This window comes from Molossus molossus, unplaced genomic scaffold, assembly GCF_014108415.1.
Source record: "Molossus molossus isolate mMolMol1 unplaced genomic scaffold, mMolMol1.p scaffold_m16_p_18, whole genome shotgun sequence".
Classification (NCBI taxonomy): Eukaryota; Metazoa; Chordata; class Mammalia; order Chiroptera; family Molossidae; genus Molossus; species Molossus molossus.
Window position 1 is genome coordinate 16,966,308 of NW_023425353.1, and position 27,644 is coordinate 16,993,951.

At 38.5% G+C, this 27,644-nt stretch overlaps 1 protein-coding gene across 12 annotated transcripts in view; it reads left to right on the top strand.

Moving 5' to 3' along the window:
• Positions 1-3,484: 3,484 nt before the first annotated feature.
• Positions 3,485-27,644, top strand: part of TASOR (transcription activation suppressor) — a 59,212-nt gene continuing 35,052 nt past the window's right edge. For 6 of the 12 annotated variants that reach the window (XM_036267279.1, XM_036267280.1, XM_036267268.1 and 3 more), the window contains exons 1-7: positions 3,485-4,046; positions 13,284-13,429; positions 15,242-15,334; positions 15,946-16,018; positions 16,452-16,543; positions 18,059-18,220; positions 20,339-20,463. In XM_036267279.1, coding sequence (XP_036123172.1) covers positions 3,710-4,046; positions 13,284-13,429; positions 15,242-15,334; positions 15,946-16,018; positions 16,452-16,543; positions 18,059-18,220; positions 20,339-20,463 — 1,028 coding nt within the window. In that variant the 5' untranslated portion in view covers positions 3,485-3,709. Of the gene's footprint in view, positions 4,047-5,219; positions 5,616-8,052; positions 8,094-9,367; positions 9,456-13,283; positions 13,430-15,241; positions 15,335-15,945; positions 16,019-16,451; positions 16,544-18,058; positions 18,221-20,338; positions 20,464-27,644 lie in introns of those variants that run through there. The other 6 variants (XM_036267271.1, XM_036267272.1, XM_036267273.1 and 3 more) reach the window with 5 other exon arrangements.

Below are 27,644 nucleotides of genomic sequence, written 5' to 3' on the forward strand. Positions count from 1 at the left end.
GAGGGAGAGAGAGAAACATCGATGAGAAAGAACATCAGTTGGCTGCCTCCTGCATGCCCACTACTAGGGATTTAGCCCACAACCTGGGCATGTGCCCTGACTAGGAATTGAACTAGCAGCCTCTTGGTACATGGGTCTAGGGTCTATGCTCAACCACTGAGCCACACCAGTTGGGCTATATCCTGTCTTTTAAAGCACTGTTTGAGGAAGGGAGGTGAAGTGGCATAGTGGAAAATGCACTGGGTTCTGGACTTTGTTTTGCTACTAAGAAGAAAGGTTAGCATATAGTGGTTATTGAGAGCATGGGCTTTGGAGGCAGACTGCCTGGGTTAGAATCTTGGTTCTGCCACTTACAATCTAAATGACCTTAAGAAAGTTAAATAAGCACTCTGTCGAAGTTTCCTTACCTGTAAAATAGAGATAACATTAGTACTTTGTGTGGGGATTAATGAGACAATACATGTAATATTCTTATACCAGAGCTTGACACATAGAAAGTGCTCCATAAATGTTAATTCTATCAGTTTGCTGTGTGATCTTGGGCTACTGTCCTTTCCTATTTATTTTTTTTCATCATCATTTACCCCCTCTATGCCCTCTTCCACCTCCACCCTCCCACTTGACCCCCAAATTATCACACTGTTGCCCACGTCCATGAGTTCTCTCCTTTTCTTTATTGCTCAATGCCTCCACCCCAAACTGCTCTTTCCTATTTTTAAAATGAGAAGTTGAACTGGATTATTTTTATGTTTCCAAATTTATAAAGGTAATTGTGGTCTCTGGGTATTTAATTATATACTGTCTCATATTGTTCTCTAATGTTCCTTGTGTTGTTGAGGGTACAGGATAACATAGGTTTTTATCATTCTAACCTTTGGTAGCCCATGCCCCAGATCCATGTACATCTGTGGTAGTTATTCCCCTTGCACACCCCTCCCCCTATATATACTGGATATCTATATGCATACATATTTAAACACACATATGTATAAACTCTGTATCTCACTGTATTTGTTTTCCTAAGATAGGTAGGATTTACCAAATTTATGCCCCTCTATCCCTCTCCTGTAGCTTAACTTGTAAATCTCCACTTAGCTATCACCATTGATCCCAGTTTTAGATATATTCCCCACTAAACCATAAAGTCAAAGGAGGTAGCCATGTCCACTTGCTTCAGAGTTACATCCTCAGCACATAGCTATGGTTAGAACCCAATAAACAACTAAAACATTTTATAATATTGAATATTAGTAATTAGTAATATCCAGCTGCATCTGAATTTTTTTGCTATCTACAATAATTGACTCTATAGTTAAAATTATATGTTAGAGCTTCTCTTATAAGGTATAATACTAATTCATTAAATTTTTTTAAAAAATCATTTGGAATGTAAAAAATCTTTATCCTCACAAAATTTAAGATTCATTCTCTGTGGAAGACTAATGGTTCTCTGGCCTTAGTTTTAGGTTCTCTTTACCACCAACTGGTGTGTTTGCCTTATGCATAGCCTAGGATTTCTACCTTCCAAATAAAGTTGGCTGTTGATAAATAAATGAGGATAGTCTTAGCTGAGTAGTAGCACCAGTATGCACTTATTTCCTATTTATCTTTTAACCTGATAAAATTAGCTTTTGGGGATGCTTTGAATAAACCAACAAAAACAAAATTTACCATTTGAAGACTTCAACATTTGTTTTTGATCTTCTGTAGCCTCTTTTATATCAAATAAAGTGCCTCTTCCCCCAAATTTAAAAGGTTCCTTTTAACTTAAAATAATGCACATTTATAGCCCATATGTTTTCATCAGTATTTTTAAATGTTTTTTACATGAACTGTTTACTAAAAGGAAAAAATATTTTACACTCACTGTCCTTCCATTTATTCAGCTGATTCAAAATAGGTTGGGCAAACCACGATTATTAGCTTTTCCATTATAGGCTGTTAAACAGGATATTTATCACAGGACATAGGAATTCAACTTTCATGTTACTTTAAGTAGCAGTCACATGGCAAGGCCTAGAGATTTGTTATAATTATTGGTTTGGTCAGTCAACTCATTGGGAGACAGCTGGAGTTTGAGAATAAAGATTTGGGTTCTAATTCTGATCCTGCTGCCAGGAGACTGAACTAGGTGTCAGTCCTCATTTCTTCATCCATAATGCATAAAGGTGCAGGGCTGCTATGATGATTAAGTCTTGGAGAAGTAGTCAAGTGTAAGTACTTTATGATCTAGTTAAATAGATGACTTCAAGTTCTGATTTTCTTAACTTCATTTGTTCAAGGTCTTGAAATATTTTTTTAAAAACTTATTTTAAATTGTGCACAATACAGGCATAGCTCAGAGATACTGTGGGTTTGGTTCCAGACTATCACAATAAAGCCAGTTGTAATCTTTTGTCCAATAAAATCAGTTGTAATCTTTTTGCAGCTAGAGGGTCTGGCCTTCAATTTGTAAATAATGCAACATCTGTGAAGCTCAATCAAGTGAAGCATAATAAAACAAAGTATACCTGTGGTATTTCCCTGATAGTTGTTGTGAGGATTAAATGGACATGATGTAACTCACCTTGTCCAGGGTCTGACATATAGAAAGCACCGGTAAATATTGTCTGTACTCATGATAACTTGTGATAGTAGTTTCCACCTAGTCAGCATGAACTATTCAAAAGACCTTCCACTTGACTATTTTAAAGTATCACTTGCTGTTTATTTTTTAATGCGGCTACAAACGAATACATTTTTCTTCAATATACACTCACTATAGGAAACCAAAGACACCAAAGGGGAAAAAAAAAATTAAATCAGCAGGCCTCTCCCCTCGAGCTCACCAGAACCAAATCCCTAAACCCTAGGCTGTTAAGTCATTTTATAGGATCCCACCATATACTGTAGTTATGCTGGAGGCGTACCATCGGTTCTAACTCTTTTAGGATGGTGGGAGTGCGGGGGTGCGGGTGGGAGTAATCTATTATAAAGATGAAAGATCCAGTGGGAATGGCACATTGCTAAAGTCAGGGGAGGCTTTTGCAGGAGGCCTTCAGGCTCGTGTGCTACAGCCCATTGCCTTATCTCCTCTACAGGCGTTTATGCGCATGCACGTGTTCCACAAGGCCAGGATCATCCCGCACCCACTGCGTGAGTCCTGTTTTGGCCGGTGCAACTCGTGTGCAGACAAGGAAGATGATCTTGTTCCGAAAAAGGCGACGCCTGCTCTACCTGGCTCAGGCCAGGCGCGGTCTCGGAACTGGCAGCTCGCCTTTAGGTCCATCCAACCCGCAGCCAGCCGCGGCGTCGAGGTACTAGCGGGGCGTTGCAATCGCCCCTTTTGGCGGGCTCCAGCGCCCCAAGGCTCCGCCCCCCGGCGCGGTCGTATCCGTACCCGCGGAGGTGGGTGCCGCACCCCCATTGGCGGAGCGGTCCATGGTGGCCCCGCCTCCTCTCTGCACAGACGCGAGCACGTTGAGTGGCGGGGGCTGGCCGAAGAACTGCACGAGCGAGGAGCGGCTCCTGGGGCCGGGCAGCACGGTTGGGGCGCCCGCTTTGGGGGCCTCGTGAGGCTCCTGGGTCGGGACCGCGGCCCGCGGCCCCGGGGGGAAGGGTGTGGGTGGGCTGAGAGCGGCTAGGCGGCGAGGCCGGCCCCGCCGCCCCTTCCCCCCACCCCCGTCGACCTTGTTGGCAGAAGCTTCCCTGCGCTCCTCTCGCCGGCGCGATGGCGACTGCTACGGAGATGGAAGCCTCTCCGCCGACGGACTCGAGCTGTGAAAGTGGCGGCGGCGGCGGGGACGAGGAGATGAAGCAGGCGCTTCCGGAGCTTGAATCTTCCCCACAAAATGGCGGCGGCGGCGGCGGCCTCGGCATCACGGAGCCCGGCGGCGGCGCCGGGCCTGAGGAGACCGCGGCGGCCGAGGCCACCGCGAGCGTCAGCCAAGAGCAGCCTCAGGACTCGACTGAGGCGGGCGCGGCCGCGCTCCCCAAAGGCCCCGAAGAACCCGAAAGGCCCGTTAGGAGGAGTTTTCAGATCCCCAGGAAGAGCAGAGAAAAGAAAGGTGGTGCTTCCTCTCTTCCCCAACCCCTCCTTCTCTCTCCCCTCCATCTTTCCATTAGAGTCTCTCTGTCTCCTTCCCACACCCATTCGAGACACGTAAACACGCATGCAGCGCCAGCCGCCTCTCCCCTCACTGCCACGGCCGCCCAGCTGCTGCGCTTGGTGCGAGAGGAAAGCGGTGGAACCACGCTCCCCTGCCCCCCTCCCCGTGGAAGCTGGAAGTAGCGCAGGTCGGAAGCTTGTCCGTCAGGCTGCAGCTCCCAGAGAGGAAAAATGGTGCTCGGCGCCCCTCCCTCCCAGCCCCCGGAGGCAGAGAAGCTGATGTGTCCCCCTAAGGATGCTTCTGAGAAGTCTCACTGGAAATAGCCCGTGGCCATGGATTCTGGAGCTTTCTCCAAGGCCATTGTTCAGAGGATCACAAGTGCTGCTCCCTGTGGAAATTCTTCAGCTCTGTGTCTACTTGAAATTGGCTCGATGTCAGCGCCTTCCCTTGTCTAGAAATCTCCATTAGATGTGATCCATGCACACTGCTATTTTTCATCACACTTCATTTCCATGTAGATTCTTTTCTTGATTTTGAAGCGTTTGATAAAATAGGTCTCTCTCTCTCTCTCGCTCTTTAAATCCAAACTTTAGTGTATTTTTAAACTGTATTTGAGAAGAATGGGAAGGTAGGTTCTTGGTGCAGTAACTTCCCTATGGAAAATAGGGAGAGGTTAGCTTATGCCCAAGAGTCACCAATTTGATATCGCAGAGGAGAATTTAAGATGGAAAAAAAATAATAATAAAGACCAGTCTAATTTTTGGAACCACTATGGGAACAGTTACATGAACTACGTTTAGCTTTTTTAAACTTAATACCATTTTAACGGAGATCAAAATTATTGTTTTCTGTTATTGTACTATTTTTGACTACCCAGTGATTCAGAATGTTCTGGATTTAGTCAATTTAAAGCCCCCCCACTTTTTTTTTTAATATTGCGTGGTTCAGTTTGTCATGATTTACTTTGAAAAATAATGTGTTTTTTTTTTCAGAAAACTTTTATTTGTAATTTGAATCTTAGTAAAGATTCTGGAATGAAGCATGTGCTTCTTTCCCAGTGCATAACCAGTTCCATTTGCACAACTGAAATTGTTAGAACCTTTTGCCAGTTAGATACACATAAAATCAAACTGTTAATTTCTGCTTGGATGACAGAGCCAAGGACATCCTTGTTAGAAACAATGGTGACAAAGGTGAAGTTACCTTTTGTCCACCAGCATGAAGAATGCTTCTAGAAATATTTTTTAAACAAGTTAATGTAATATATTTTAGGTTTCAAGAGGATGCTTGTGTCAATTCTTTTAGTTTAGATACATAGTATAGTCCATATGAGAAAAATTAGATGCCCAACCTACATTATCAGTTGGTAGTTGGAAGTAAGTTCACGTGGGCCCCGGTTAATATAGTTTATGGTACATCATAAATCGTGATGTACCACCTTTTACTTTTTGATAGGATCAGAAAATTGACCCAGAAAGCTTCACAGTTTGGTTTGAAATGAGGGAAGGCACTAGAAAATGTCAAAAGGTACTGTGTTTTGTGTGTCTTTTTTAATAAGATAAATTATGATGCTGCTGTATTTGAACACACTAAAAGCAGATATAACTGAGAAATTAGGAAATATGAAACTGTTTTCTCTCCTGAGTCTGATGCCCTTTGGGGAAAATGTATATTTACCACTTAGAGGCCAAAGGTCGTTACCTTTTTCTTGTCATAGCGGTTGTAGATAAGGATAATATAACACAATGGACTTTTTTCATGTTTAGTGAAATAGAGTAATTTTTAACTTGTCTACTATTTATACACTAAGCAGATAATCAAATAGTGCAATAATTTAAATAGAGCCTTTAAAAATTAAATAAACAGCTATTTTACCACCACAGACTTTTATCCTGTCCAAGCTGAGAGCAATTGGTGCTTGGTGATAGAATTTAGTAGAAAAATTCAACTTTTCATTATTTTTTAAAAATGCTTTAACAAAAACAGTGCAGCATGTACTGCCATTTTCACAATTTCAAAATCATTTCTTAGAAGTCTTGAAAGGTATAAGATTTCACTAGGTGTTAGTTGTAAACAACTAAGTCTAATGAATAGTAGATCATTTTTAGTAGATACCTCTTCTCGAACTGTTCAGTATCAAAAGTTCTGTTGGGGTCATATTTTACTATAGCAAACCTTTTCTTCTGACTGCTTTTCCAATGAAATTTAAGATTAGGACTTGAATATTTTTAGTACCTTAAAGGTAAATACTATATGAGTATGATAACGTGTTGACTCAGTTCTTTGTCTTGACAATAACATAACATCCAAAATACTACCATTCTAATTAAGGAGTATTAGTAAATACTTTATAATGCTTAATAAGTTGTAGGCATCATTCTAAGTAGTTTATATGTGTTAACAAAATCTCAACAATACTATGTGGTAGGTACTATTCCCATTTTATAGATGAGGAAAGGGAAATACTGAGAGAGGTTAGATAACTTGCCCAAGGCCATACAGCTAATAAATGGTGGAGTTGGAATTTGAACCTAAGTCTAGAGTACCTGTTATTTACTCAAACTGCAACAAGACCTTTCTTTTTTCTTTCTTTTTTTTTGTTAATTCTCACCAGAGGATATTTTTCCATTGATTTTTAGATAGAGTAGTGGGGGAGGCGGGGGTGGAGAGAAAGAGAGAGAGAGAAACATGGATGTGTCTTTGATTGGTTGCCTATTTACCAGGGCTGGGGATCTAACCTGCAACTCAGGTACATATGTGCCTTGTTATGGAAATCGAACTCGAGACCTTCAGTCTGCAGGCTGATGCTCTAACTGCTGAGCCACACCAGCCAGGTCAAGACTTTTTTTTTTATAATAAGAGTTTTATTTTGTGTTTGATCTAACCTATTTAAAAAAATTTTAACCTAAATTTAGAATTGTTCAGCATATGTTCATCCTTGGGGAATTGAGATTACATTCATTATAAAATGAATACATTTAATCACTACTGACAGATTAAGTGACCTAACTATTAACTAGAAGGTAAAATTTTACCCTAATGTATGTTGTGTTATTTATTGGTTGGGCTATTTTCTTTAGTAATGTAAAGAGACACTATTCTACATTTAACCAAATTTTAGAATTGCATTTTTTCAGTAGATATTTTACTTTTGCCTTCTTTTACTCTAAAATCGAATACTGTCAGTCAACAAAAGTTAAAATGGTAATTGTATTTGATACAGTTTTTCCAAAGTTCTTGGGAAATCACTTTCTGTAAAATGTGTTTTGCCTAATGTTTTCTGTAGGGCACAAGATTAACTGGTCATATACCTGGGACTCATGCATGTGTGTTTTCATGCACCGCATCCATATACTGGTCTAGTCTATGGCTAATTCTCCCCAACTCCCATCTTTTCCCACAACGTTTGAAATTGTCTTCCTGAAGACTTTGGAGCAAAGTCTCCTTCTTAAGGAAATGGCCATGCTGTTTCAGTAGTTATATGTGAATGACTGGGTTTTAAGTACCATAGATTTCCCTACATAGAAGTAAAGCTAAGAAGGACGGTGTAGGCAGAATCCAGTTATCAACATAAAATGTTTGATAGATGCATATAAAGACTAGGTAATGGAAGTAAAATTTTCTTTGACCTAGTCCCTAGCCCCCAAAAAAGTCAACAGTGTTACGTTTGTACTTGTCTCTGTAGATCTCTGCCAGTGTATTCATGGTTAATTCCACAGTATGTTCAACCTTGATTTAGAGATGAAGTACCATCCCTAAAGTATTATGTCTGTAGCGACTTTTTAGACTGAAGAAAAGTGATTTTTAAAGAAACTTAATTATTATAAAGGACAAATAGATATTTATTTTTACTTATTTTTTGATCCTCACCTGAGGATAATTTTGCATTTATCTTCAGATAGGGAGGAAGAGAGAGAGAGACAGACACATTGACATGAGAGAGACACATCGACTAGCTGCCACCCCCACAACCCCAACCGGGGCTGGGGTCAAACTACAACCGAGGTACGTGCCCCAGGGGGAACTGAACCCGGGACTCTCTGGTCCATAGGCCAATGCTCTTAACGCCTGAGCCAAACCAGCCAGGGCCAAATAGATAATTATTGTATTTCAATCATTAGTACTAATAGATTTCAGAGGTGGATTCAGAGAGAATTACAGACACGTGATCCTCAGCCTCTTTATTATTTCCCTTTCTTCCATGAATTAGTTACTTGGAATGTGTGTTTTTTTGTTTTTGTTTTTTTTTATCTTCACCTGAGGACATTTTTCCTTTTTTGGAGTGGGAGGCAGGGAGGGAGAGAGAAACATCGATGTGAAAGGGACACATCAAGTGGCTGCCTCCCGCACAACCCTAACCAGGGCCAGGGACAAACTGCAACCAAGGTGCGTGCCCTTTCGCGGGAACCGAACCCGGGTCTCTCTGGACCGCAGGCCGACGCTCTAATCGCTGAGCCAAACAGGCCAGGGCGGAATGTGTGTTTTATGTTATACATTTGTATATTTTGATAAGTGGTCAGCCTGTTAAAAGTTTAGCTTGTTTTTATGTATATGTATATAATAAATTTTGTTTTTGCATATACACAATCTTAATACAAACATGAACATCAGCATTGACACTAAATAAATTGGTAAAGGTAGGTAATTGAGGGAAAATGTTCTTTTGACTAAGGAACTATTAGATGACCTACATATTGTTCTTTCCAACCGGTTAAATATACCATTAAATTCTTGAGTATGTTTTGTATACTACCAGTAATTAAAAATATTTAATGATAATACGCACTGGGAGTCAGGAAACCTGGATTCTAGTTCTGATTCTGTGATACCGTGTTTCCTCATCTGAATTGTAAATCTCCAGGTGTTTTTGTAAATCTGGTCTTCAATCCTTATAAAACACATTTACAATCAGTTTTGTCAATAGGGAAACTTTGTGAATTATGATCAGAAATCAACTCATTAGACATTGACATGCATTTGACAGAAGTCATGTAACTAAGTTATGTGTTTCTTAATGTGTGGAAGAACTGTTGCTGCTGCTGTTAACCTTTATAAACCTAAAAAGGGTGTCATGGCTTTTGGCCCTGTTAAAAGCATTAAAATGAGAAGGGGGAGAAGTAGCATAGTGCTAGGCATCAGATTCTTTTTGTTTTATAGCTAATTTCCTATGTCTAAGTGCTCTATATGATTTCTTGTTCTAAAATAAGGAAAATATATATTTGTCTAGGTCTTAGAAATATTAGTTTGAGCTCTTATATACACACTTTATTTTTATTTTTATAGTTCAGAATTCAAGATTTGGAGCTCTGGGCAACCTGCGTTTGAATCCCAGCTCCCCTATTCATTAACCTTGAAACCTAGGGCAAGGTAACTCTAGCTATCTCAGTTTCATTTGTGAAATGGGCATAGTGAACTAAATAGGGTGGTTTTGATGATTAGATGAGGTAATGCATTTAAAGCTCTTAGTACAGTTTCTGAAAAGTAGTAATGACCCACTAATTATTAGACTCAATAATGTCAGAATCCAGAAAACAATATATTAGATACTGACTTCTTTAAGTGCATAGTCACAGGGTTGTTTATTATTATTGCTTCAAAAAGTGGTCAATCGTTAAGATTATGATGTATAAATGTTTTCTTTAAAAGAAGTGACAGGATATGTTGATTAGGATGTATTTAGTGTTGAGAGAGTATTAAAGACAAAATAGACCACCAGGGAATGCACATTCACGACAGAAAGGTTAAATTTCTAAACTTCTATTACTGGCACATTGACCTGAATCCTTAAAAATATTTGCAGCATAATTTTATTTTTTTAGAAGTTATAATTGGGAAGAAACAGTAGAAATTACACTTCTAGCTGAATTAGTAAAGCCAGCTGAGGCATTTTGAAATGTAAAATACCCAGGACATGGTTTATTGTTAGACCTAAAATCTTGCATCTTTTTCTGTTTTCTTTCACAATAATTTTTTTTCTTTTCATTGACAAGTCTACTTGAATATATTTGACTCTTTAGGATAATACTTAGGACTGAAACATGTTAAATACTTTTTTGAGAAAAGCTTGAATGTTAATTGCTATATAAATTTATATGATTAACCTCTTAATTTTTTACTTATGATTAGATTGATGGTGGAAATAGGGTTGAGACAACTTAACTAAATCAGAAAATAATTTCTTTTATGTAGACTTGTAAAATTTCCTAGAAATTTGAAACCATATGATACCTTTGGCATATGTTAGATATCTTAAATCACTGTTAGTTGAGAAACATACAAATTAATCATGCATAAACCAAGTGTTTTTTGTTTTTTTTTTTTTATTTTTATTGAATTTATTGGGGGTGACATTGGTTAATAAAATTATATAGGTTTCAGGTGTATAATTCTGTAGTATATCAGCTGTACATTGTATTGTGTGTTTACTACCCCAAGTCGTCTCCTTCAATCACAATTTATTCCCTTTTGCCCTCTTCTATCTCGTCCCACCCCCCCTTTCCCTCTGGTAATCACCCTACTGTTTATTGTCTGTGTTTATGAGTTTTTTTTGGTTTTTGCTTAATCCCTTTACCTTTTTCACACAGCACCTCTTCCACTGCAGCTGTCCGTCTATTCTTTGTATCTGTAGTCTGTATTTTGTTCGTTACTTTTAAAAATATTTTTGCTCATTAGATTCATATATAAGTGAAATCATATGGTAGTTTTAAATTGTGCTTGATCCATCTGGGATGTGAAAGCCTATAAAGACTAGTTCACATGGTGTTTTCCTTGCTGCTTTTCTGTATTTAGTTGGGGACAGTCACAAAGAAAAACTGTTTTTTCCTACCACATCCTATAGAATTCAGAGAATGTATTTCTCCCTCTTTTTTGAGTTTTCCTTTTGTTTTATAACTGAATTGTTGAGTTTGTGAGACCTAATTTTTTAATTTATTTTCAGAATTTTAATGACTAACCCTGTGAGCATATTCATTCGGTAGTCTTTATTGAGCACCTAGTATGTGTGATAGATATATAGGGGTGAACAAGATGGATAAGGGCCCTCAAGGAACCAGCACAGAAACGAGATGCAATAGAAAGCAGAGTTTTTCTTTATGATGAAAATTATTTTGAGTCATTGGTTTTTTTTGTTTGTTTTTAATCCTCACCAGAGGATATGTTTTCATTGATTTGGGGAGAGAGAGGAAGGAAAGAGAAATACTAATGTGAGAGAGACACATTGATTGCCTGCCTGCCTCCTGCGCGACCCCAGCCCGGCCTGGGGATCAAACCTGCAATGCAGGTAGGTGCCCTTGACTGGGAATCTAACCCAAGACCCTTCAGTCCACAGGCTGATGCTCTCACCACTGAGCCAAACTGGCTAGGGCAATATGAGCCCTAGTTTTAAATGATGGTAATCATTTTTTATTAAAAAAAAGGAAAACTTGACAAAATGTATTCTCATTTCCTTTATTCACTCATTTGGTCGTTCAACTTACTTGGGCCAGTACTTACAATTCTGACTACTGGCATGGTACAGATAGAGTAATGAATAAGGTAGATACAGTAACAGCTGTCATGGAGCTTATAATCAATACATTATTGAGTATATTTATGTAGTACAAATGAGGGTTTTTTGTTTTGTTTTTAGTGCTTCCCCCCCACCCCCCTATGTACTCCCAGTGTCTTTATTGCCTTAGAATTATATTGGTGTTACTCTTTTTTTAAAAAAATTTTTAGGCCCTGGCCGGTTTGGCTCAGCGGTTAGAGCATCGGCCTGTGGTCCAAAGACACTCGGGTTCGGTGTCCGCTAAGGGCATGTACCTTGGTTGCAGTTTGTCCCTGGCCCTGGTTGGGTTGTGTGGGTGGCAACCACTTGATGTGTCCCTTTCACGTCGATGTTTCTCGCTCCCTCCCCACTCTATCTGAACAAAAAATGGAAAAATGTTCTCAGGTGAGGATAAAAAAAATTTTTTTAGTGTGTGATCCCACAGTAATGATAACCATTTGTTCAATACACATTCTGTAACTGAAAGCTACATTTTACAAACACTTTTGTAATATGTATATATATATATGGCTTGGTAGATGAATGGATATATCATTTGACTTCATATCCTTACTATGTATAGAAAATACAGTAAAAAATAATACAGCTTATTAGCTGTTGCTGTCTAGTATCTTTAAGAGTATGTATAAGTAAACACTGTTTTCATAAGTATTTTGTGACATTAGTAATATTTTGAAAGAATGGAAATAAAGTATAGCAAGTTATCTACAGTGAAAAATAAGTGGTTCCTTTTTGGTTTGGGGAAAATTTGTACATATATATGCTCAATATTTGAAATTTATGAGCAAGTTAAATTATTTCATGCATAAACTAGAAATTTGACCAGTAATCCACTGGTCCAAAAATGACAGTTAACGTATTTTAGAAATTAAATGGGGATGTGGGATAGTTAGAGGAGTGGGGAATAAAAACCTTTATTGTCTTTGTGCCAGATGTCTTTGTGCTTAGAGCTTTTTCATGTGTTTTCTCATGTGGCATGTAGCATATAATGGTTACTAGGATAGCTAAATTTCTCTGTTCTACAGATGGGAGAACTGAACTTATGTTTGGTTAAGTAATTGATTCACCCAGGGTCTCCATAAAGCCAGAAAATGCTAGATAGGATATTTGCATTTAGGTTTGACTCTAAAGCTTTACATCTTTTCATTAAGTTTTTGTAATGAATATCCTGCCACTTAATACTGGTAGTACAAGGTACCAGTGGATGCAGCATATCTAACTTTAGTACTAAACACCAAACAGAATCATTTTATTTTATAGACACCTAAGTGTCATATTCAGTGATTTTATACTTTATCAGTTAGGTTGTAAGCATTTAGTTGAAATAAACAGTCCATTGTTTCAGTGTAACATAAAATATGAGTTGGGGTAGGTTAAATATATGGGAAGGTTCTTATGAGAGTATTTAAGCAATTTAGATTTGCAAAATTATAACATTGTCTGCATGTTTAATGCTAGGTGCTCATTGCTGAAGGAACTGGTCAATTTGGGCAACTGGTTTTAATTTTTCTTCAGCGAACCAATGAGGATCTCTTGTATATCACAAAATAAGATAATCTTGAAGCCTTTTAAAACTCTAAAAGCTCACAAAATTAGAAAAAACTACATTTAAGATGGAATAATCTTAAAATTAATATTTTTTATTTTAGCCCTTTTTCAGCCATTAACTCCAGGATCTCGTGAATTTGAAGATGTGTTAAATATTCTCCATTCATCTTACCTTGAACCATCCTCAGTAACAAATTTTAACTACAAGCGTGCTTGCTTGGTACATAATGAGCTCTTGGAAAAAGAGGTACGTTTTAAATTGTAATTGTCAGATTCTGCAGAATCAACTAATAGCCTGGAATTTGTTTTACCTTTCTTTTCTTTAAAAATGCTGAAGATTTTGCCCAGCTGGAGTGGCTCAGTTGGTTGAGCGTTGGCCTGTGTGCCGAAAGGTTGCCAGTTCAATTCCTGGTCAGGGCACATACCTGGGTTGCAGGTTCGATCCTTGGTTGGGGCATGTACAGAAGGTGGTCAATTTATGTTTCTTTCTCTCCCTCTCCCTCTCCCCCCACCCCTTCCTGTCCCACCCAATTCTGTTCTCTAAGCATGTCCTCAGGTAAGGATTAAAAATACAATGCTAGAATTTTTAGGAAAGCCAAATTATGGAAGGGAAAACAAGTTTTAAATTATATCTTTTTTTCTCCTGAACATTGTTGATATATCACTACATTGATCTGCTGTTAACATGTGATTATGTAAAATGATTTCTTTTACTAAAAATGAATGTTAAATACTTATTGGTAATAGCTTAATTGTAAATTCATAACAAGGTTTCTTGCTTTTTCAAGTACATATTAATTAAATGGAATCTCTTAACAGTACGTTGTGCCTAAATTGGAAGATAAATCAAATGTGTATTTTTTCTTTTAAGGATATGCTTAATTTTCTCAATTGTTTTCTGATGATTGAATTATTGATACTCATAGTGGAAAAGTACAAACAAAGGGAAATAGTTAAGCATGTTAGATAGTGAACTTATGTTCATGTATGTATTAGAACATTCTTTGAGATTTGATTTAGGAAAATCCGACGTGTAATTTTGAAGTAATACAAATGAGGTGTTTAGAAATATTTGATGTATATATTGCTTTCTGATATACATGAAATACTATTAATTTTGTGCTTTTATAAGCTGATCAACCCTGCGCTACCAGAACTTAACTTTGAAAGGATCCCTATGGTACTTGCTCACAGAGAAAATGAAAACTTTGGTAGTTTGATGTGGTTTCATGATATGATAGAGATTATTTGTTAATTTTATATGCAATTTTAGTTTATAGATTCTCTAATTATATTATTGAACATCAGTAATGGCCTGTGTACTACATATAAATTAGATATGGGTTCCATATTTTGAATGTGTATCCATCTTCTTGTATCTAAAAGCAAAAGCCAGCAGTTTAGGGTGACTTACAGTTCAGATGTACTTAGACTAAGTCACTCTTTTATCCTGGAAATATATATGGGTCATGTTTTATGTACTTAGCATTGAGAATACACTTATAAAGAAATGAAACATTTTTTTTCTTGTCCTAATTGAGTTTATAGTTTAGAAGTGGGTCATTCAACAGATTTATTAAACCACTTACTCTGTGTAGTGCACCATGCTAAATAAAATGAGAGATCCAAAGATAACGAAAACATGAACTTAAAAACCTATGGGAGAAGGTGTCTATGCATAACCAATGAATACAGATAACAGTGTGGGGAAGGCAGGAGGGGGTGGGAGCTGGGAGGACAGGGTCAGTGGGGGAAAAAAGGAGAAACATCTGTAATACTTGCAACAATAAAGATTTTAAAAATCTATGGGAGAGTTGGAGTGGTACAATTTTAATGGAAATTAAGTTAAAATTGATAAATACTAGATGCTTATTTGACTATACTGTAATGGTAAAAAAACAAAACAGGAAAAAAATGGAAGCTCAGAAATTATAGGGAGAGAAAAGATAATTTCTACTTTGGTAGGTTTGGAATATTTTAGAAATAACACTCCTGAAACTCTTAGCTTAAAAAATGTAATCACATGCCACAGAGTTGTTACAGGTTTTATTTCATTTAGTTTACAGAAAAGCGAAGAGAACTGAAGTTTGATGGCCGTTCAGATAAAGAACTTTCAGAATCCTATGCATTTCTGATGGTTGATCGGTATCAGGTGAGTGATCCTATTTTATAAAAAGCAATTTGAGGATGCTCCCATTGTAAGTTACTGATTTTTCAGTTATCCAACAGTACACTTGATAATTATAAATAACATTTTCTTGATGTACACATAGAAGAAATGATTTAGTGAGGCAAAGCTATTTCATTGCTTTGTGATTTGTTTTTCAAAAGTGCTCATTTTTTTCTGACCATCCTATTTTCTTTCCTTAGAATGTACTTGATAATAATTTTCCTTTTATTAAAATAGATTATCTTCTATATTGTTGGTTGTATGTGCTGGGAACTATTTTTTTCTTCTTTAATTGAAGATTTTTTAGGTGGAGTTACTTCTCTTTAAATATTTTGCTAGTTCTAATTTGCTCTAAAATAGGGTGTTTATGTATGAGTGACATGAATTCTGAGTATCTGTCACACCTAGCATAAACAAAAATGGATTCTAGTTATGGTTACATGGGAAGCGTAAGCCAGTTTCACGTTGATATTTTTGTAATGTTGAAAATGCTTAGGTTAGAAGCTTAGATTTTATTTAAAACAAGTTTACAAAATATCTTCTTACACTTTTAATGTATTATGATTGCAAGATGAACTGTTTTATTTATTTAGGTTCAAAGCATATGTGAAAAAGGATTACAGGTTGGCCAGTCCAAAATAACAATTCTTGGCAGTCCTTCCATGGGTAATCTTTTTTTCTTTTTTCATTTATGTACTATTTAAAATGTATCTAATATTGCTGTAGTCATTATAATTAAATGTATGTATATGTTGTCATGTTCCCAGAAAAGGAGAGTAAGTTTAGTTTCTGTGATGTAGAACCAGTTTTATTCTTTGTTTTTTATTTTTGCATGCTCCAAATTGATTTTTTATAAATTATTATTATTCTTTTTTGGTCTTAGTTGAGTACTAGTGATTTTGAACAATTTGATTAGTTTCATATTTTCTTGTTTTGTTTTTACTTTGGCTAAATATCAGCTATCTTTACTGTCATTACTTTTTTTTTTAAAGAGGTGTCAGTAATATCATTCATCTATCATTAGATTAAATATTTCGATTTTTTTGTGTTTGTGTCCTTAATTCAAATTTAAATTGAAAAAATTTTCCCTCTTTACTAGGTATCTATCTTTCTAGATACGCTGATTTATTACAAGCTAATCCTTTGGAAGCTGGGACAGTGGGTGATGTTGTTATTTTTAAAATAATGAAGGTAATTTCACCTTTAACATTTCATATGTCAAAGACAACATTTGATTTGGATTTTAGTTGACCCTGTCTTTAGGAGTTTAAATTAAAAAACTGCTTGCTTGTGTTTGGTATATAAAGATACTTTTTTTGGTGTTTGTTGTTAATCCTCACTCAAGGATACTTTCTCATTGATTTTCAGGTAGAGTGAAAGGGAAGGAGGGAGGGAGGGAGGGAGTGAGAGTGAGAGTGAGAGAGAGAGAGAAACATTGATGTAAGAGAAACACATTGATTGGTTGCCTCCAGCATGACCCCAACCAGGACCAGGTATCTCACTTGCAACCCAGGTACATGCCCTTGTCTGGGAATCGAACCCATGACCCCTCAGTCCTTGGGCCAATGCTGTAATTGCTGAGCCAAACCAGCCAAGGCTATGAAGATACTTTTTTTTTTTATATTCTCACCCAAGGGCATTTTTCCATTTTTTTGTTCAGATAGAGTGGGATGGAAAGAGAGGAAGAGAGAGAAAAACATCGATGTGAAAGGGACACATTGAGTGGCTGCCACCCACACACACAGCCCAGCCAGGGTCGGGGACAAACTGCAACCGAGGTACATGCCTTTAGCAGGAACCAAACCCGGGTGTCTCAGGACCGCAGGCCGACGCTCTATTTGCTGAGCCAAACCGGCCAGGGCTATAAAGATACTTTTGACAGTGGTTTCCCATCTTGGATGTAAGCTTACTGTACTTTAGAGTTTGCTTTCCTTTCCAAAGAATAGAATGAAAAAAGGAGGGTAATATGTTGGTAATGTCATTTAGGCTAATGAATAAAAATTTTGTGAGAATAAAAATTTTTCTTTGGCCCTGGCCAGTTTGGCTCAGCGGTTGGAGCGTCGGCCTGCGGTCCAGAGAGACCCATTTTCGGTTCCTGCTAAGGTCATGTACCTTGGTCACAGTTTGTCCTCGGCCCTAGTTTGGTTGTGTGGGAGGCAGCCACTCAATGTGTCCCTTTCACGTCGCTGTTTCTGTCTCTCTCTTCCTCCCACTCTATCTGAACAAAAAATGGAAAAATGTCCTTGGGTGAGGATAAAAAATAAAAATTTTTCTTTGTTATAATCAAACCACTTTTTTTATTATTATTTTTCTTTATTGATTTTTAGAGAGGGAGGGACAGGGAGAGAGAGAAACATGTATGAGAAAGAACATCAATTGGCTGTCTCCTGCATGCTCCTCACTGGACAACAGGCCCACAACCTGGACATGTGCCCTGACCGGGAATCGAACCAGCGACCTCTTGGTGCATGGGTTGACACTCAACCACTGAGCCACACCTGCCGGGCCAAACAACTTTTTTTATGGTTAACTTTTTCTTCTGCTTCAATATTGGCAAACTGTGTTGGTTGTTACTTTATTACCAGATATTAAAGGAAAAAAATTGTTGTAATAGGCCATTTATATTCAAAGAAGTATTCTATAATATTAATTTTATATAGTCAGTAATTGTGTTTGGATGAACTTAAAAGGTTTTCTCTGTTTTAGGGTAAAATAAAAAGTATATATGACCTAATGGGTGTGAAAAGTTTGGAATCTGTATTAAATAAAAGTGCTTTGGACCCAACACCAAAGCATGAATGCCACGTGTCGAAGAATGTCAATAGAATTACATCACTTTTGGCTTACCGAGCCTATGAGCTTACTCAGGTAGGTACCTGAATCCATTTTAGGTGTTAAGACCTGATACCGATTTGCCACCAAATCCTTTACAGTGTTCCACTTTTAGTTCCCTCTGCTACCACACTTGACTCTGGTTTTCGCATATTACTTCCAGACTCCAGTGTCTCTCGCAGCTGTTTATTCAGTGTTTCCAAGACAAGTCAGAAACGTAGACTTAGAGATAATATTCATATTCTTTTTTTTTTTTATCCTCACCCGAGGACATTTTTCCATATTTTTGTTTTAGATAGAGCGGGAGGGAGAGAGAGGAAGAGACAGAGAGAGAAACATCGATGTGAAGGGACACATCGAGTGGCTGCCACCCGCACAACCAACCAGGGCCGCGGACAAACTGCAACCGAGGTACGTGCCCTTCGCGGGAACCGAACCCAGGTCTCTCTGTACCGCAGGCCGACGCTCCAACCGCTGAGCCAAACCGGCCAGGGCAATATTCATATTCTTTAGTCTAGCTCACCCTGCCTGTAGACTGTTACTTCCATCTTGTTGTTGTTTTTTTTAAATGAGCTCTGCCCTCAACACACCTCATATCATTTTGAAGCCTTGGCTTTTTCTGTCCTAGAAAGTTCTCTTGCCTAATAAAATACTACTCATCTTTCAAGGTAGAGTTGAAGACCTTTGAAATACCTTAATTCATATTATTTTATACTATCGATTTGATAGATATTTTCTACTTTTATTAACATTTTTAAGATGCAAACTTAGAATTAATTTTTAAGCTTTATTCATATATAATTGATACAAAGTAAAGTGCACATACTTAAACGTATTGTTTGATGAATTTTAGTCATCATGTTTTTTATATGATGTTTGACTATAAAATAATGTTAGTGTTTTTAACAAACATATAAAAATATATGTATCCAAAAAAGTGGTGGTGCTAACCTCCCTGGAAATGTCTTCTTTTCTTAAAAATTTTTACTTGAGTTACACAAAATAAAATTTGTCTTCTTTTTGAAGAATTTCAGTGGGCAAGACCTATTTATTGTTGGGGGCTTTTAGCCAAAATCATATTTACCAAAGTCATTTGGAATAACTCATTTGATTTGTTGTTGTAGTATTGGTAGATACGAGATATAACTATAAAGTAATTATTTGGCTTTTCTAGCAGAACTTGTAAACTGGCTTGATATTTAAAAAAAATTTTCAGGCATTTTAAGAGCAACAACAACATTATTGAAATCAGTGTTATCCCAAAAGAATGGACTGTGAAGGACAATGCCATGTTTATAAATTAGGGCAATCTTTTTTTTTTTAATCCTCACCCGAGGACACTTTTCCATTTTTGTTCAGATAGAGGGGGAGGGAGAGAGAGAGAGGGAGAGAGAGGGAGAGGGAGGGAGGGAGGGAGGGGGGAGAGGGAGAGAGAGAGAGAGAGAGAGAGAGAGAGAAACATCGATGTGAAAGGGACACATCAAGCGGCCCGCCACCCGCACGACCAACCAGGGCCAGGGACAAATCGCAACTGAGGTACATGCCCTTAGCGGGAACCGAACCCGGGTCTCTCTGGACCGCAGGCCAACGCTCACCGCTGAGCCAAACCTGCCAGGGCTAGGGCAATCTTTTTAATGAAAACCACTAATCTGCAGGTCACAAAACCCTGATGTAATGAATATTATGAATAGGTGAAGGGGGAGATGCAGATGGATAGTAGGAAGAGTCAGCTACCTTTGTCACCTATATTTGTGATCTCTTTTGCCACCCTTTTGCTGCTTTGTCTGCAGTTAGAGCCAAGAATGTTTTTCTTTTACATGATGAACAACATGGTAGGGTTTGGTTGAGGTTGTGTCCTTAGTATTTTACTTTTTGTATCAAATTGGCTTTTCTGGGCTGATGTAGTAGCCCATTTTGTAACATTTTTATGAGGAAATTTGTTGACTACATTCCCAACGATCAACTCTTCAAAAGTAAACTTTTGGAATACCTTGTAAAGTAAAAATTATTTTACATTTACAAGCAGTGCTTAAAGGTATTTTTTGGTAGAGGCCCATTTAAGTGTTATATTTCTCAAAAATCAGGCAGATAAATACAAGATTTCCAATCAGTACTTTTTGCCTTCAAGTTAATTTTGCATTTTCTTATTTTTAGTATTATTTTTATGAGTATGGTTTTGATGAGCTAAGGCGAAGACCAAGGCACGTGTGTCCATATGCAGTTGTGTCTTTTACTTATGAAGAAGATGTACAACCTCCGAAGTTTGTACCTTCATCAAGGTAAGGTTTAGGAGTTTTGGACATCGTTCAGAATGGTATTATACTACATATCCTGGACTGCCTAGTTAGAATGAACACTTTGTTTTCGTCCCATTTTTTCTGCACTTAAAATGACTTAGATGTTCATGGGGATTTAAAAGGTCAGTGGGAAGGACAGATAACTTAAACTGTAGAAATACAAACTAAAGTTTACTTGAACCTCACTAGTTAACCTGTTTTCCCTTGATAGTGAAAGTTAGCATAGTTGAGGAAATGCAGTTTTTAAAAGTGAAATTTTGTGTATTTGCTCACCTGGAAATGGAGAGCTTCTACTAAAGATGCCCCAACTCCACCCCAACCCAACCCAGTTAAACCAAATATTTATTAATTAGCTTAGGCATTGGTAGAGTTTTTAAAAGCTTCCAGGTGATTCTGATTTTTCGTCAGAGTTGAGTACCATTGATGATTTCTTATAAGTTCTAATATAAGGTGACTAAATACAAAGCATTTTTCCTTTTTTGATTCCCATGTGGTTATTCCAGAAAATGTTTTGGCAAAATTAAACAAGAAAACTTAATGAGGATATAGGTGAAATGGTCAAATGTCTACTTATTTTTTTACTTTAAGTACCCATATTCAAAGTCATGTATGATATCTATTTATTTAGAAATACTACTGTTTTTATTTTTTTAGTTTATCATTATTGTTGAAAATATTACAGATGCCCCCCTTTTGTCCCCTATTGACACCCCCACCCCCCTCCTGCCTTTGCCAGACTATTGTCTCTATCTATTGGTTATTCATATATGCATATAAGTTCTTTGGTTTATCTCTTCCTACACCCCCCTCTTCTCTCTGAGGTTAATCAGTCTAACAACCAATTTGTATTTCTTAATTCCTTTACCTTTTTTTGCCCGTCCTTTCCTCAAGCCCGCTCCCATCTGGCAACCATCAAAAAGTTCTCTGTATCTGAGTCTGTTTCTGTTCTGCTTGTTCATTTGGTATGTAAATTTAATTGTTGATATGTATTTATTGCCATTTTATTGTTCCTATTTTTGTTCTTCAAGAAGACCCTTCAACATTTCATATAATACTGGTTTGGTGGTGATGAACCCCTTTAGCTTTTTCTTGTCTGGGAAGCTCTTGATATGTCCATTGATTCTAAATGACAGCTTTGCAGGATAGAGTGATATTGGTTGTAGGTTGTTGCTTTTCATCACTGAATATTTCTTGCCACTCCCTTCTGGCCTGCAAAGTTTCTTTTGAGAAATCAGCTAACAGTTCTATGGGAACTCCCTTGTAGGTAACTTTTCTCTTGCTGCTTTTAAGACTCTCTTTGTCTTTAACCTTTGGCATTTTGATGACCATGTGTCTTGATGTGTACCTCTTTGGGTTCATCTTGTTTGGGACTCTCTGTGCTTCCTGGACTTGTATGTATGTCTATTTCCTTCACCAAGTTAGAGAAGTTTTCTGTCAATTATTTTTCAAGTAGGTTTTCAATTTCTTGGTCTCTCTCTTCTTCCAGCACCCCCAAGATGTGAATGTTGGTATGCTTGAAGTTGTCCCAGAAGCTCCTTACACTATCCTTTTTTTTTTTTTTTTTTTTTAATTTTTTTTCTTTTTACTGTTCTGATTGGGTGTTTTTTACTTCCTTATATTCCAAATTGATGGTTTGATTTTTGGATTCACGTACTCTGCTGTTGATAGCCTGTAAATTATTTTTTATTTCAGTTAGTGCATCCGTTATTTCTGACTATGCATCCATTTCTGACTGGTCCTTCTTTATATTCTTGAGGTCCTCACTAAGTTCATTGAGCATCCTTATAACTAGTATTTTGAACTCTGCATCTATTAGATTGCTTATCTCCATTTCGTTTAGTTCTTTTCCTGGAGTTTTGTTCTGTTCTTTCATATGGGACATGTTTCTTTGTCTCCTCATTTTGGTTGCCTCCGTGTGTTTGTTTCTGTGCATTAGGTAGAGTTGCTGCGACTCCTAGGCTTGGTAGGGTAGCCTATTATAGTAGGTGTCCATTGGCACAACCTCCCTGATCACCCCAGCTGGGCACTTGAGGTGCATCCCTCCCTGTGTTAACTGTATACTTTTCTATTGTAATTGAGTCTCGATTGCTGTTGGCACATCAATGGGAGGGATCTACTCAGGCTGATCAGCTATAAGCACTGGCTGTGACCACTGACCTCTGACCACCTTGGAGGATCAGCTGTTCAGGGGCCCATCACACAGAGCAAGACTTACTTCAGCAGGGCTCTGGTACCCACTGTGTCTACCCCTTTAGTGTGTCACTTGTGGAGGTGGTTGGGCGATGGGTTTTCAGTGTGGTCTGTCGCTGTCCACTGGGTATACATTCTCCGGGGCCTCCTGGGAGGTGCAGGTCAAGGTCAGCCACTGCCTGTGTTCTACCCAGGGCCATGAGGCATAAGCTACAAAGCAATCTGTAGATGGCTGCTTCTTGTGCTTGGCTTGGAGGAGTCCAAAAGAGGCCAAGCTGTGAATCAAGGCCTGCTGTTGCTAGTGCTGTGCCTGGGGCCACTTAGCAAGCAGCTCATTGAGGCCAGATGATGCTTGATTGAGAGATTTTAGGGAAATCTGAAGCATGAGCCCAGACAGGCCATTCCTGTGGTAAAGTCACTGGAAACAGCTTGGATGGGCCCATAAGTTGGGTGGCTCAAGGCCTTAGGGAATCACTAGGGCAGGGCAAATAGTGTAAGCCAGGTTGCTGTAGTCCTAGACATGGCATTCTTCTGCCAGCCCAGTGAAGAAAGGGCTCACCAATGTAACAACGGCCTCCACCAGCACATCTGTCAGAGAGAAATCTCCCCCTCCAGCTTTTGCCCAGATGACAAACAATGCAGTTCTTCCCTATATGTCTCTGGTGTCTTTCAAGCTGCCTCCCCTGCTCTGGAGCCCAGAAGGTGCTAATTTGAGTAAGTCTGAATAGGCCATTTAAGAGGAGGACCTTCCTGAATCTCCATAGCCTTTGCCTCCCTCAGCCTCCATCCCCACTGGTTTTTACAGCCAGAAGTTATGGGGACGTCTCTTCCTGGCACTGGAACCTTGAGCTGGGGTGTCTGGTGAGGGACTGCGACCCCTTCCTTGCTCAGACAGAACCATCACAGCTGAGGTCTTTTTCCTGTTTTTTTTTGAGACATTTTTGCATTCATATTTCAATAGAGCAGGAGGGAGAGAGGGAGGAAGAGAAACATCGATGTGAGAGAGACACATTGACTGGCTGCCACCCACATGACCCCAACCGGGGCCAGGCACAAACTGCAACCAAGGTATGTGCCCCTAGTGGGAACCAAACACAGGTCTTTCTGGTCTGCGGGCTGATGCTCTAACTGCTGAGCCAAACTGGCCAGGGCCTGATTTTTTTTTTTTTTAATTAGTAATCCTCACCCGAGGATATTGTTCCATTGATTTTTTTTTTTTTTTTCCAGAGTGGAAGGAACGGAGGGAGGGAGACAGACAGATAGACTTTGATGTGAAAAAAGACATGTCGATTGGTTGCCTCATGCACAGCCCTGATCTGGGCTGGGGAACAAACCTGTGACCCAAGTACATGCCCTTGACCAGAAATCAAACCCATAACCCTTTGGTCTGAGCGCCTACACCCTTAACTGCTGAGCCAAACCAGCCAGGGCTCGCTCCTGATTCTTATCTGACACACGTTAATGTGGGACCAGCCCTTCTGTGCCTCCACCCTTCCTACCAGTCTTGATGGTGACCTCTTCATTCTTTATTTTTTTTATTAATTTTGTTACAGATGTTTCTCCTTTTTCCCCCCTAGACACCCTCCTCCTGATTCCGCACCCCCCTCACAGCATTGTTGTCTATGTCCATTGGTTATGCATATATGCATATAAATTCTTTGGTTTATCTCTTCCCTCCCGCTCCCTCCCTACACCCTTCCTCTGAAGTTTGTCACTTTGAACCCTACTCTTTTCTGGGTCTATTTTGTTCATCAGCTTGTTTTGTTTGTTATATTCCACAAATAAGTGAGATCATGTGATACTTGTCTTTCTCTGACTGGCTTATTTCGCTTAGCATAATACTCTGCAGGTCCCCCCATGTTGTCTCAAAGGATAAGAGATCTTTCTTTTTTTTTTTTTGGTATGTGCCGCTGTCTGGAATCAAACCTGGGACTCTCTGGTCAGCAGGCCAATGCTCCAACCGCTGAACCAAACCAGCCAGGGCGAGATCTTTCTTTCTTACAGCTGCATAGTATTCCATTGTGTATATGTAACACAGCTTTTTTATCCATTCATCCATTGATGGATACTTGGGCTGTTTCCAGATCTTAGCAATTATAAATAGTGCTGCTATGAACATAGGGGTACGTATATTCTTTCGGATTGGTGTTTCAGGCTTCTTAGGATATATAACTAGAAGTGGGATTACTGAGTCAAATGGCAGTTCAATTTTTAATTTTTTGAGGAAACACCATATTGTTTTTCATAGTGGCTGCACCAGTCTGCATTCCAACCAGAAGTGTACTAGAGTCCCCTTTTCTCCACACCCTCACCAGTATTTGTTGTCTGTTTGTTTGTTAACTTTTTATCCTCACTTGAGGACATTTTTGCATTTATCTTCAGATAGAGCGGGAGGGAAAGAGAGAGAGAAACATTGATGAAAGAGAGACACATTGACTGGCTGCCACCCATACGACCCCAACTGGGGCCAGGGACAAACTGCAACTGAGGTACGTGCCCTTAGCAGGGGCCAGGGACAAACTGCAACTGAGGTACGTGCCCTTAGCAAGAACCGAACCTGGGTGTCTCTGGTCCGCGGGCCGATGCTCTAACCACTGAGCCAAACTGGCCAGGGAAGCACTTGTTGTTTGATGATTTGTTGATTGCAGCCATTCTGGCAGTTGTGAGGTGATACCTCATTGTTGTTTTAATTTGCATCTTTCTTGATGATTAGTGACATTGAGCATTTTTTCATGTCTCTTGGCCATTTGTATGTCCTGTTTGGACAGCTGTCTCTTTAGGTCCTCTGCCCATTTTTTAATTGGGTTCTTTGTCTTCCTTTTGTTGAGTTATATGAGTACTCTATGTATTTTGCAAATTAACCCCTTATCTGATATATTGTTGGCAATTATGCTCTTCCATATAGTGGGTTCCCTTTCCATTTTGATAGTGTTTTCTTTTGCTGTGGAGAGAAGCTTTTTAGTTTGATGTAGTCCCGTGTATTAATTTTTTCCTTTGTTTCTCTTGCCTTAGGCATTGTATCATTGAAAATTCTGCTGTGTGTGATGTCTGAAATTTTGTTGCCTACATTTCTAAGATATTTATGGATTCACGAGTCACATTTAAGTCTTTTATCCATTTTGAGTTTATTCTTGTATATGGTGTAAGTTGGTGGTCTAGCTTCATTTTTTTGCATGTAGCTACCCAATTTTCCCAACACCACTTATTAAAGAAGCTGTCTTTACTCCATTGTATGCTCTTGCTACTTTTGTCAAATATTAATTGAGCATAATGTCTTGGGTCAATTTCTGGGTTCTCTGTTCTGTTCCATTGATCTATATGCCAGTTCTTGTGCCAGTACCCGGCTGTTTTGATTACAGTGGTTTTGTAGTATAATCTGATATCTGGTATTGTGATCCCTCCTACTTTGTCCTTCTTTTTCAAGATTGCTGTGGCTAAAACAGAGAAAGACAAGTATCATATGATCTCACTTATTTGTGGAATATAATTAACATAACAGTCTGAGGAATGGGGTAGTCCCAGAGACATGGAGGTGGGGTACAGACTGACAATCCCCAGAAGAGGGGGATGGTGGGGGAGAGATAAACCACAGAACTTATATGCATGTATGCATGAACAGTGGACATGGACAACAAACTGGGGACAGGGTGGGGAGGAAGGGGGAGGAGGGAATCAATGGGGGGAAAAGGAGAAACATCTGTAACAAAAATTAATTAATAAAAAATAAAAAAACCCTGTGGTACATATATAAAAAAAAAGAATGCATTGAAATGCTGATGCAAACAAACAAACAAACAAAAAAAGATTGCTGTGGCTATTCAGGGTCTTTTTTGGTTCCATATAAACTTTTCGAGTATTTTTTCTAGTTTTGTGAAATATGTCACTGGTATTTTAATGGGGATTGCATTGACTCTATAGACTGCTTTGGGTAATATGGACTTTTTAATGATGTAATTCTTCCAATCTATGAACAAGGTATAAGCTTCCATTTTTTATGTCTTCCTCTATTTCTTTTTTCAGTGTCCTGTAGTTTTCTGCAAATAGGTCCTTTATTTCTTTGGTTAAGTTTATTCCTGGGTATCTTAATTTTTTTTGCCATAATGGTAAATAGGATTTTTAAAAATGTTCTCTTTCTGTGAGTTCATTGTTGGTGTATAAGAATGCTGTCAATTTCTTGATGTTAATTGTGTATCCTGCTACTTTGCCAAAATAATTTATTAAATGTAATAGATTTTCGGTGGAGTCTTTAGGATTTTCTATATGTGGCCTCTTCTTTAATTTTGTAATTGTAGGACTTCATTCAGCTCAATTTCAGGTGGTTCTGAATGATGGTTGTTCTATAGTTTAGTTGTACTTTTGATGTGGTTGTGGGGAGGCCAGTACCATGTTTATCTCTGCCACCATCTTGACTGGAAATCCCACCAAATACTGCTGTTTTTAAAAGCCACATTCATGCCCTGGCTGGTTTGGCACAGCGGTTAGAGCGTCGGCCTGTGGACCAGAGAGTACCCGGTTTGGTTCCTGCTAACGGCACATACCTTGGTTGCAGTTTGTCTCCAGCCCTGGTTGGGGTCACGTGGGTGGCAACCTGCCAGTGTGTCTCTCTCATGTTGATGTTTCTCTTTCTCTCCCTCCCTCCCACTCTATCTGATAATAAGTAGAGAAATATCCTCATGTGAGGAATAAAAATATTAATAAATAAAATAATAAAAGCCACATTCATAAAACATGCTAGATATTTTTGAGGTTAACCTCTTTATCAGTTTCCAGATCAGATCATCTTGTTTTCATTTTAGTTGTTTGAGATCCAGCACTTTTTCCATATTAGTGATCAGTCCTGGAAACCATCCACAACCACAAATACAGATTCACATAATATACAGACAGTTGTGTTTTTCTTTTTTTTTTTTTTTTATCCTTACCCGAGGACATTTTTTCATTTTTTGTACAGATAGAGTGGGAGGGAGAGAGAG